Source organism: Acipenser ruthenus, chromosome 3, assembly GCF_902713425.1.
Source record: "Acipenser ruthenus chromosome 3, fAciRut3.2 maternal haplotype, whole genome shotgun sequence".
Classification (NCBI taxonomy): Eukaryota; Metazoa; Chordata; class Actinopteri; order Acipenseriformes; family Acipenseridae; genus Acipenser; species Acipenser ruthenus.
This window is the reverse complement of record NC_081191.1, coordinates 71,145,519-71,157,913: the sequence shown is the minus strand read 5'-3', so window position 1 is coordinate 71,157,913 and position 12,395 is coordinate 71,145,519. Positions and strand designations below refer to the sequence as shown.

Genomic DNA, 12,395 nt, shown 5'->3' with positions numbered 1-12,395 from the left:
TGGACTTTGGTAACAGTTTTAATAATGCGTCTTGTGATGGTTTGATGAGTAGAATATTTATTTTATCAAGCATCTCATTTTAGTGATCTGCATACAACCTCCTGTGGCTTGTAACAACACATTATTCCAAATGCAATATACATATATAATGCATGAAAACACACAATATATAAATTTCAAATATCAGACAATAAGGATATGCAAATGTTTTCTAGCATGGAGAAAATGTATTTTTAAAAAAAACTGTTTCAATTAGCAACTAATTAGTAATTGGTGCTTTTTACCACCTCCAAAAATTCCTTGTTTTGCTGCTTTACCATTATGGATTTGACATTAGACTGAGATGCAAGCTGGTTTAACATGAAACTTGTAGCTTCCCCTCTTCCCTTGATTCTCATTTGGGCTGTAACACTATTACAGCACCACGAGTGCCATATACAGGTCATGTAAAATACATGTGTTTTTACAAATGTATGCAAATCACTCCTTTAATTTGATTACTTAAAAAAGGACTTGGAGCTTCCCATTGTAGATCTTCTGAGAAGAGATCTGTTCACTGCCTCACACCCACGACTCCCAGCCCACCCAGACTCTGCCCAGAATGTTGGGGTCAGTGGCCTGGTCGATGAGGCACTCCACCTGGGTCTCCACAGACAGCCCCTGAGGAGCCTCCCGTGCCCGGACGTTGTGCTCCTTCTCCCCCTGGGCCACGGCTATGATGCTTTGATAGGCTGGGCTCTTTTCAAATCCCAGCTTGAGCTCTTCACTGGAACACAGAAAAAGAAAACAAGAGTAGTATTATTCAAGAAGTTAGTACGTCGTGTGTAGACTCTAGTGGCTCTTATTGTCTCAAGCAGTTTGGGCGAGGAGGAAGGCGAAACAAAAGTTATTTTCTAGTTGTAATTTCCGTTATATTTTCTTCTGAGAAACTAGTGTCAAGTTCATAATAATTTTAAGAAAGAGTTAAGTTAATAGAATGAACCAGTTTACAAAAGGTACCAGATATGTTCAGGGTTCGACTTAACCATGGCCTGGCGGCCCGGGGCCAGTAGGGATCGCAGTTTGGCCGGTAGTTATGAAGCACCACAGGCCTGACTAGGCCGGTAACATTTTTTAACTGTATAATGTATATAGTATAGTCCACATGGCTTCTGTTTTATGAACACAGGAAAATGGGTCAGTGTGCCAAAAAGCTGAAAAAAAAAAAAAAAAAAACACAAAAAACAAAAAAAACAATTTAAAAACATAACCACCTCCCACCCCCGATAACAACGTAATTGAACTTGTCCGAACTTTCCTGCCTCACGTTGTATTTGTTGTACAGTCAGCATCTGAGACTGTACTGAAGTGCTGTTGGTAATACTCGTTACCTCGACATGGCAATTTCTTACAATTTTTTTTGTTTGTTTTTTTACAACTAAGCAACCAACTGCACCAATAAGCCAAAAGTAAAGTGTTTAAATCAATAATGATAGAGAGAAACTATGAAAAAAATTAAGACGAAAATAGAGTGGAGTGGAAGAAAGACTTCCTGGCTTCATGATGACACTGAAACAAATGTCAGTTACCAAATGTCCAGTATCATTTGTACACATACATTTTCAAATCTTGAATGCAGTATTTCCATTTTCTGACAAGCACAAGCAACATGTGTGCATGTTAAATGGCTGAAATAACTACAATAGCATATATTGAAAGGCTTCGCTTAGCCACTTTTTTTATTTGAGACGTGGGCTCTCTTTGTTTACCCTACACATTACTAAACATATGGAAATGAAAAAAAAATCATGAAAGAATATGCATGCAAGCTAAAGTGGTTTTTTTTTCTTCCCCTTTGGTTTTTTTTCAGGACCGAGTCCGTTTGTGTTCACAATGCAGTTTGCAAGTGCACTTGGCTCATTTCTATGGTGTGTGAACTGGATGTTTACAATATCCTGCAAGGCATATTGAAAGATGGCAGATATTGATGTATTGCTCTGGTTTTTAATATAGACTCTTACATATTGCTATGGAAGAAAGCACTGGGGAGCACTTCACTAATTTAATTAATACATTTATTGAATGCCTACAAGTAAGAGAATGCTGTTGCTGCACGGTGCTCCTACTGTCGGCATTAAACAAAGTAATTTGAGAAAAGAATATATTTGACTATTTTGTGAGTTTTGTCGAGTTCGGCTTGGATTTTGGTGTCTGACCAAAATTTCTACCAGAACTTCAGTTTCTCGCACTGTCCATGTAGTTTAGGATTACAAGATTTCCACAGTGAAAAACGGGGATTTATTTATTTATTTATTTATTTATTTAACTCGGCGATGCCGTAGCAACTCTGAAGCCAAAAATAACAGTATATAAAATAACACGATAATAGTTTAAAAATTAAACCTCGGGTGAATTTACTGCAGATGATAACTCATCATTTCATTTTTATATTGTCATCTAGTCAAAACATGTTAAATGTACAAAAAGCCAGATTTAAAAAATAGATCAGCTATTATCATTTAAACATATGGCATACACAGAATCAGAATGGTTAAACAAATAATCCATAAGATTGTTTATTTTATTTTTGAATGGCACAAACACACAACCTAATACATTACTCTGCTATTAACTTGCTGAGCACGCTGATACAGTTTTGTACTTATTATGGGGCCAGTTAAAATTGTATCCGGGCCAGTAAAAACACTACCTCAGTGGCCCAAGGGGCCAGTAGTAAAAAATGTAAATGTAGAGCCCTGATGTGTGTTTTTTTGTTTTTGTTGATTTCTGAACATTGGAATTAGGTGTGGTGTTCTATGCACAGGATACAGAGATGCCAACCTCTGAATGAAGAAAATATCAGCATTTTATTTTTTATTTATTTTATTATTTATTTTTTAAGGCCAGTGGCTACTAGCCCCTACAAATTAAAAAAAAAGGTTCTTAGTTCTGGCAAGCCAATTACCTATTTTTTGCTGTTCAATCTGTCATTTTGGTAATTGTCAACACACAGCATTTAGAAATTTAAAACCCCCAATAAAAATACTTCAACACTGATTTTTATATTACTGTAATGAGAGTGTTTTAGGATCTCGTAAGTGCTATGAAACCTGGACTGAAATATTCAACCTCAAAACTTTATAAAAATAACTATCAAAATAACAACACCTCAAGAAAGATTAACATAATGGTTTTTTTTTTTCAATTTAAATGTTTACTACTCAGCAACTATCAAAACATAAAATGCTGTGTTGTATCCAATAATTAATTATTCATTTTAAGTGAGTTAAACCTCAAAACCCATTTGCACAAACATACAGTAATGGGGACTGTTAGATTTTGCTTGTTGCTGGTGTTTCTTCGTACCTATGTGAGTGATACAGTCATGACGCCCACCATGTTTCACAGAGAAGTCTGCCTGGCAGTAGTTACAGCAGACGTGAGATTGAGACACTCCACATCTTTTAATGCATGGCCATAAATTCCTCTCGATATGTCTGACAAGCCAACCTCGATCTTTAAGATGGAGGAGAGTGACATTTTTATTTATTTTTTTTTATTTGTGATTCCTACTTTAATAACTGATAAGTAAGGCTGGGATTTTGTCACAGAAATTTGTACTAAAAATCACGGAGCAGTAATGGTAAATTTGTTTAAAATCACAGAGGAAGGGGGAAATGGTGTGTGAAGAAGTCACAGGGAGGAAAATTCAACTTTTTTTAATACAATATACAGTACCTACATATACATAAAATTAGTCTACAGAAGTAGGAAAAAAGGAATATGAATCTAAATATGTATTTATTATGGTTTTCACAGAATCTGGTTCAAGTTTTAATCCTGTAAATTGGTGAACTATAATACTATATTATACTATAAACAAAATGTTCATTTTACAATTACATAACATTTGGTGGGGTTTCCACAGGACAGCAAACAAAAACTGTAGCTTTTACATACATTTAAAAAATAATGTTTTAAGTTCAAAAAGTCTGTCTCTGTGTGCATCTGTTGTGGAACAGGTTTGCAGTTACGTTTTGGATTGTTTGTTTACATATTATTCTGATACAACATGTTGTTCATTTGATGCCTTTCAGGAGTGCCGGGCACACTTTTGTATGCAGAAAATGATTACAGCAAGAGTTGGGAATCTCATTTCCATGTTTTTCCATGTTAATTTCACTGACAATTTCATAGTAATAAGCACATTATTCATGCTGTGCTACACAGTTGTCTTCAAACAGTAGAATGGCCTCAAACACTTTTTTTCAGTTTCTGAAGGACCTCTAAACTGGTTACTAAGCAACCTGGCTCAGAGCTTTTAGTATGTCAGTTATAATGCCACAATAAACTGTCAGTGAAATACAGTATTATTTAAGAACCATTAACAGGAGAACACACACATGGTATTGAAATAATATTTCATAAACGTTCAGGGCGTATCCATCATTTATTTATTTAATAAAAATCGTAGTAATTATACCCTTTCGATGTAGCGCCGTAGCAGAACCTCCAAAATAGCAGCTCTACGGCAAAATCATAGCAGTTGGCATCCTTGAGGATAACATGTACTGACATTTTGGCAAAATACTTCAGTGTGATTAGTTGATTTCTGATATGTGGTTAGAGAAAGGGGCTTGATACCTTGAGGTTCCTGGTTCAAATCCCAGCTGAGCCAGTGACTCACCAAACCGTTTCGGAGCAACATCACATCAGCTAGAATGTTTAGATAGTCCAATTTTTCTGGCAAGAACAATTTTCTTGGTCCACTTTTGTGTATCAACCTTACTGTTATATTGGGTGAATTGTGAGCTGGTAAATGGCTACCTGGTGATAACAGCAGGATTGGCTCCTTCCAGCTTCCGCCTGGCGAAGTTCACCTTCTGCATGGGATACCAGTTGATCTCGTTGGTGTTCACTGCTTCTGACCAGCTCCCGGCTTTCTTCATCTGCTTGAGCTCAAAGTTCTGCAGCAGGTCAAATGTAACAATGGTTATGGACTCTATGGAAGAATGCTGCACAATAGTGAGCCACTCTGTACATCACTGTGACAGCTCATCTATGGAATCTACCCACACTGTTAACAAAATGCTTTGTATCTGTGGGAGAACAGTTACTGTTATGTTGCTATTTTTGTTATCAAAAGAATACAAATTTGGGTTAAACTATTATACACCAAACTTATTTTCAAAAACAAAAGATTATTCTTCCTTTACAACAGTGTCAATTTTTATGTGAATTGCAATTTGGGCTTGTGCAATTGTAACAGGCAGTGTAGTCTGATGTACTGCCATGACGGATGTTGAAAGCTCTATATGCTGTCTCATTTGTATAGTGGTTAAGAAGATTGCTTGTGGTGTTCTTGGTGGTCAGTTCAAACCATGTATACTCACCCTGCTAATTGTTGCTTGAGTTGTGCCTTTGAACTCTTTCAACACTCAAACCTCTATAGATGTTCTTATAATAATAATCTTTCAGCAGGAGAAACGTAACTCATTTAATTGGTTATCTTATAGTTACAATTTGAATAGTTACTTAGTGCTGAATGGGGTTATGTGTCAGTAACTGAGATTGTATTGTCTTAAAAGATTGTTAACCCAAGCAGACAATTGGGTTAAATATATCACAGAAATTACATTTTGTCGTGTATAAATTAACTGGTATTTTTAGTGTAATCTTTCCACTATGTTTTGTTCTTCCCTCTTTACTCTATTTTTTCCAGTGTCATACAGTTTGTGCTTGATTTCCAGAAGCAGGATGTCAAAGCTCATTTCTTCATTTCCTGTTTCAGAGGCCTGATGCATTCTATTGTAAATGCATATTGGGGAAATTGCACCAGGAACGGCTCAGAACAACAGTACTAGAGATTTCTGGTTACAAAAGGGCTACTTTTCAATTTGCATACCTCCAGTGCAGTCTCTGATGTCTTACTGACAACCTGTCAAAGCTCATTTCTTCATTTCCTGTTTCAGAGGCCTGATGCATTCTATTGTAAATGCATATTGGGGAAATTGCACCAGGAACGGATCAGAACAACAGTACTAGAGATTTCTGGTTACAAAAGGGCTACTTTTCAATTTGCATACCTCCAGTGCAGTCTCTGATGTCTTACTGACAACCTGTCATTTGACAAGTTATCAAAATTGCTTGTGTAAAATTGAATGAAATCGTCAGTTCAAGCACTTGGCAAGTCCCACTTTTTTAGGCAAGAAAACTATGTTTGTAGTTTTTGATCTACTGGAATTGTAACACGAGTTATCAGGTTCTTTTTATGTTCTTCCACAGGTGGCTTCAAAAGAAAGTCTGTACAATATCAGGGATCCTTTACCTTCCAGTCCAACGAAGGCTCTTTCACAAACACATCCATGGTGTTAATCAGGAGGTCTGGGTCTGCCCGATACGCCCTCAAAGAGTGAACCATCACACTGTAGATCTGGCCTGACTCCCTCATTGGCAGCATGAGGTTCAGGAACTGACGGGTCAGACGGAATGGCATGAGCTCCGGCACTGGCAGAAACTACAGCAAGCAGCAAAAAGTCAGGTAGGGGCTCACACAATGCATGGTTAATACTTCAGTTTAATTTGTTTCCTTTTGCATAAGCTTATTAAAACACACACACACACACACACACACACACACAAGCACTATACAAACACAGATACATGGGATTTTCACCCAAACTCCTGTATTTTCATTTACAGAATGCTTAGTTATCAAGTGTTGCTCTCACAATCAGTGATCAGTGATATAATGGCTTGTGGCATCAGTGGGAGTGCTGCCTGCAGCTGGGGTGGAGGCAAACTCATCTTGCCCATTTTGTGGGGATGGATGGAATTGCACTTATTGGCAGGGGGAGTGTGATCTTTGTGCAGACCTGCCCTTTGAATCATGTAATATGAAGGGGTCAACTGACTAAAGCCAGAGAGATACACTCATCATATTAAAAAAAAAAAAAAAAAAAAAAAGACCCCGACCCAAACCGTACCTGTGTAGCAGACCCGAAGGCGTGTCCGAAATCAATGCCCACCATACCCCCGGTCTCCATGTTGATCATGAAGTTGGAGAGGTGCCGGTCGCCAATGCCCAGAATCCAGTGACTGACGCACATGAGGGCATGAGAGCAGGTGAAGTGCGATCGCAGGGAGAGGAAGGCCTCTGGGGTGGTGCTCATCTTCATAAAGGCTCTCCTGGAAATGGGTCAAGGTGGGAATAAACCTTAAAATGTGAACAGTCTGAGCTAGTAAGCACATGGTAGGCAATACTTGTTTGAGGCTTTCTTTTTGAGCCCAGGGCTGCAACATACACTAATGTTACCTCCAGGATCTGTACTTGCTGTTTCACTGGTATAGTTCAGAGATCCAATATGCAAATTGTCATTTGGTGTATGACTCTCCTTAGAAACAGTACCATGCCCTGCAGCATAGAGTATAAACAGACACATGGCAACAAGATTGAGACCGAGATACCGGAGACAACCTTGGTGGTTGATGTAAGCCACCACGCACGTTGCACACCGTGAAAACAGTTCTGTACATTAGCTTTAGCAGGGGCTGCAGGAGCCTGAATCTACTTTTGGGGCTGAGGATGCCTGTTTTGCCAGTGTTTTTCTGGCTTACGGGCTGGAGGCTTCTGCTTGGGGAGGAGGCATGCCAACTCCATGGAAGACGTGCTTGGTGAGAGCGTTTTAGCATCTCATCCACTGCCGGCCCAAACGTATGCCCTGGTGTTACAGGTGCATCCAGTAACAACGCCTTGTCCTTGTCCTTGTCCTCCAGTGACCTGGAGACAGCTGGGGTAGTTGCTGAGTGCTCCCAGGATGATTGCACCTCGTGCAAACAATCCAGGTGAACCGGGGGGCCTGGCGCAGGCACCTGCAGGGCTGTGGTAGCACGTCCGATAAGGGAGGTGAGCTCCTCCGACCGGGAGGGGCTTACCGTGGGAGCCAACACATCTGATTCCGCGTCCTCGGACAGGAAGATTAATTCTTGGGTGTCCATGCCCTCAGATGAAGGAAGGGACAAGGTGTCCTCCTGCTCTGGTTGTGGGTCAGTCAATGGTAACAGCGGGGAGAGCTGCTGGCTTCGCACAGGGCACATGGCCACAGAGGGGACTTAATTAGAACCTAAAGCTAAGAATAATTATACACTTAAACGAAATTATTTTAAAATATGAAATAAAGAGAGAAAAAGTGAATTAAATCAACTTCATCAGAGCTCACTTCTTCCTCAGGCAAAGACTGAAAGAGAAAATGGTGCCGAGCCTTATGCGTCACTCGTACTGATCTCCTGGGGCAGAGACAACGTCTGATGCATATGAGACTCTTAAAAGGAGCAGCTTTGATATAAGTGCCCAGGTAATTCGGGCTATAAGGGTTTATATCCCATTAGGTAACGGTTACATTTTGTACTTGAAAGGGAACTGGTCCTGTAAGCCTTTATGATTTGCTATATACCCAAGTTAGTTCAAAACAAATACTATCCTATTAAATTGTTTGGCCAAAAGAAAAATAATGTTATGATTGTTTTAAAGGTTTCCAAACTTCAAAAATCAAAGTGATAAAGGAATAGTACCCACATTATGTTGTAGAGATTAAAATAATACCACAGTAAAGTCTACACCTTCTATCTAAAACCAGATACCAAAATAATTACAAGGCCATCATACTTTAACATACTACCCCATACAATTGAACCTACTCAATTGGATTGGTAGACAATGCTCAAGCATATCTAATGGAGACAAATAGTGAAATACATTTAAAAGACTAGTTTGGATATCTCACACAAAACATATTATGTATTAAAACACAAAGGGATCGGGGGATAATTTAATGGATTTTTCTTTGTTTTTGGCAGTATCAAAAGGGGCATAGATATGAATATGCTTGTTACTGTAAAACATTTCCCATGTGATGTGGGAGATCACCAATTACATTCCTGCAGTCTAGAGATAAATGTGTCTCTGTATGAGTGTGCGCGTGTTGATTTCTTTGGGTTATGGGATGAATTGAAACGTTTTAACTATTTTATTACAAGACATAAATGATAAAGTCTTATGATGTGGAAAGATATTTTATTTTTTTATTTAATTTATTTTTTAAAGCTACAAATACCCACCTTAGAAGATCTTCTGGTACATGGTGTTCTACATTCCTAAAAGCTCTGACAGTCTCTGTTCTTTTTGCTGTCCTGCAAAGGAAATTTAAATCAGACAAACATACTGACAACATGTAAGGCTACGGTGACAGAGAAAGTAACGGAAGGAAAGCAACACAAGTTATGAAACATCCTCTGCATTAAAACTGTAGAAATGTTACGAAAAAGCCGTTGGCTTAAACTTCAGTTAACCACAGCAGCACAGTGTGGAAGTTCCAAATATGCCGACAAGATCTGTAAATCTAAAAGCCAAACCAACATACAATCTCAACCCTTCTACTTCAGAAGCACACATACTTCAGTGGAGCGATCAGTATTGTATCAGTTATGAACAATTCACCAACCTTAGAGATAGTAAATACCGTCATTCTCTTTACTGGGAGTATTCACCACTGATAAGACCAAAGAACAAATGGCACACCAGGTAATGCAGTTCTTACTTGTACATGGTAATATACTGGGCAATTCCTTTTTCTTTTCCTGCCACTTTGGAAAGCCATTCCATGTAAGACTCAGCAGGACTGTGAAAATATTATAGTTTTAAGTTATTTAAAACACATTTACTTACATTCTTACTTTCCTAAATCATAACATAATCTCCCTGTATAAAGGCAAAGATACCCACAGGCATGAATATAATTTAAATTACAAAGTGTTAATTATATTTATGAGAATGTTTAGAACAACATAATTGTATACAGCAGAACTAGCGCCCTATAGAATAGCTGGAGCACAATCTACAAATAGTCTCAGCCTGTAGTTTTAACGGTTACCGTTTACAGTGCTTTCGCTCTTCTTCCGTCATTCTGTCGAACAGGAATTCTTTTAATGTACAAGTGTTCTCCAGCCACTCGATCAATCCAATCCTTAACAAAACATACAAACAAATGTGAACCAAAACAATAAAAACAGGAAAATCACATTTTACAAAAAAAAAAATCAATAAACCGTCAAAATAAAAAAGGCAAGCTTAGAACGCAGAACCAAATGAAGCTGAACATTTTAGCATGATATACAAGCAACACAATCCACCCCCCAAACCATACCTGGCTGTCATTGGAATGACCTGGTAGGTTTTGAGCTGGAGGTTCCTCTGGCTGCAGGTGGCGTCGCGGGACAGGATGATGTTCATGACGTCGAAAAGCTGTTCGATGCGCTGGTCTTGCCGCAAGTCCTCGCCTCCCTTCACCAGGAAGGGGTACTCTCGCTCGTCGTTGCCGCGCATTATCAGACGCTTGGGCTTTCGCATGGAGCTCATCACTTTGATCTAAATGAAGCCACACAAGGACACCGACTATAAAATGGGCCAATGTTGTGACACACTGGTCTCAAACCCGCTGCACCTATATATGCTCAATTCTCCTTGTAATATTTAAGGGAAGCAGGTCCTAATTTCACTAGAAATTAGCATTGGTCACCCTTTTTTCTGTTCGAGATCTTTGGATTGCTGCTTGTATTTCATACTTTAATTTGATGTATATTTCAAAGGCAATGCTATACCTGAAAAGTTGCTGCCGCTTCCTTGTACCCAATTGCTTCAAGTGTTCAAACTCACTTCGTTAGTCTAGCTTCATTATGACACGTGACCAAACACAGCAGCTATATTCTTGTATTTGAAATATTTGTATATCTTTAATTATTAACAAAGAAAAACAAATTAAGAATCAAATAATCTTCAGCACAATAAAAGAAAGACCAGTAATAATGTTAATAAAGCTCATTAGAAATGTAGGATTGAGGCTTGGCTAACACTCCTTTAAAAACAAATTAGAAAAAAAAAAATTCTCATCACTAATTCGTGACTAAACTGTAAAAATGATAGTGGTCACAGGCAGTACTGACCAAATATTCTTTTAAAATGTATTTATTTTATTTCACTGGATAATATCAAAAAGGTCACATACCCTTTCATCAAAGCCTGTAATCCTTGCATGGTATTCTGGTAACGGTTTGCATTTGCCATCATACTGTCCTAAATTAAGAGAGAAATGTCACTCAGCACCCTGTGATGGTATACGTCCCATCCCTTATAAAAAAAACTTGCAACCATGTTTAACTGAGACATTGAATATAACGGGACTGTTTGTTAAGAATGCAATGACAACTGCTGCTTTACTACTTCATACTGTGTTTAAATGACATGTCTGGTTTTACACACGCAATAACAGAGTATAACTGTACTGTAACAAATAAGAAAATGACTGTCCTTACCTGTGCGTAAAAAAAAGAAGAGAGACCAAAAAGTTAGTTTGCGTACTTCCCTGTGAGGGTGCACATTGGCAGAGAAATGCATGGTTTATTATTCAGTAACCTAAATGATCTATAAAAGTAAAACTAAAAAATATTCAAAGAAAGTAATTATTGGCGTTTGCTGGTTCCATGTGGTGCCTGGGCGGCGCCATGTTTGTGGGTGCCTGGTATTACCATGATTGTGCGCGGCTTGTAATACCTCGGTTGTACCGTGAAGCCTGATTCCAAGGCGCAAGTACATTTTATTGTTACGCACCACAAATCATTTTATAAAGTTTGGGTAGGAGAAGTGGATACTCTTGCTATGTACAATTGTGGTCATTTTTACACACAGAACACACACACAAAAAAAAAAAAAATACATCATTTTTATTTTATACTGGAGAACACCAGTAATCTAACTTCACTGGCAAAAATCATAGATTGGAGCCATACTGAATCAAAGTCAATGTTATGATCTTTTAGACATTAATGGTGTTTTGTAAAGCTTTCCTGTACAAATAATATCCACTTAGTTGAAATCTAAAGACTTCAGCCTTTTGTATTAGCAAATGACTGAATTTATAACTTTGTACGTAGTTACACATCCATTGCTCCCTGATCTATCTACAGAAGGCTTTGTATTAAGTCCTATACAATTAGGCAAATGGATGGACCCTGATTAGATGGCTTTGTAAAACTATCATATACAAATAATATCCACGTTGTATTGGATTAGTAATATACAGAATTTACAAAAACGTGTGCAGTGCAAGTTAAGCAACTTTAGCCTATTCATTTCTAAACTAAACTAAGCTAACTATTGTATGACTAAAAAAACAACATATTTTTAAGTATTCCTCCAAATGAGTGTAAATGAAGGATGGGACTCTTTTTTTATAGACTACACACAGGGCTCGGAGTCTGCAGTATAAATAGGCTACCAGCTTCATTAACGTTAGTAAATCAAAAAAATTACAGTTCCCTTTCACGTGTAACCATGTTCGCTGTGTTTTTCGCTTATTGCGATT

The 12,395-nt window shown here is 38.1% G+C and overlaps 1 protein-coding gene across 1 annotated transcript in view; it reads right to left on the bottom strand.

Annotated features, from left to right (window-relative positions):
* prkdc (protein kinase, DNA-activated, catalytic subunit) overlaps positions 1–12,395 on the bottom strand; it is a 66,325-nt gene continuing 53,930 nt past the window's right edge. The window contains exons 78-86 of the mRNA XM_034058436.3: positions 11,040–11,107; positions 10,182–10,402; positions 9,909–10,001; positions 9,576–9,656; positions 9,097–9,168; positions 6,966–7,167; positions 6,308–6,496; positions 4,807–4,946; positions 1–766 (exon numbers count right to left, since the gene is read on the bottom strand). Coding sequence (XP_033914327.3) covers positions 562–766; positions 4,807–4,946; positions 6,308–6,496; positions 6,966–7,167; positions 9,097–9,168; positions 9,576–9,656; positions 9,909–10,001; positions 10,182–10,402; positions 11,040–11,107 — 1,271 coding nt within the window. The 3' untranslated portion in view covers positions 1–561. The remainder of the gene's footprint in view (positions 767–4,806; positions 4,947–6,307; positions 6,497–6,965; positions 7,168–9,096; positions 9,169–9,575; positions 9,657–9,908; positions 10,002–10,181; positions 10,403–11,039; positions 11,108–12,395) is intronic.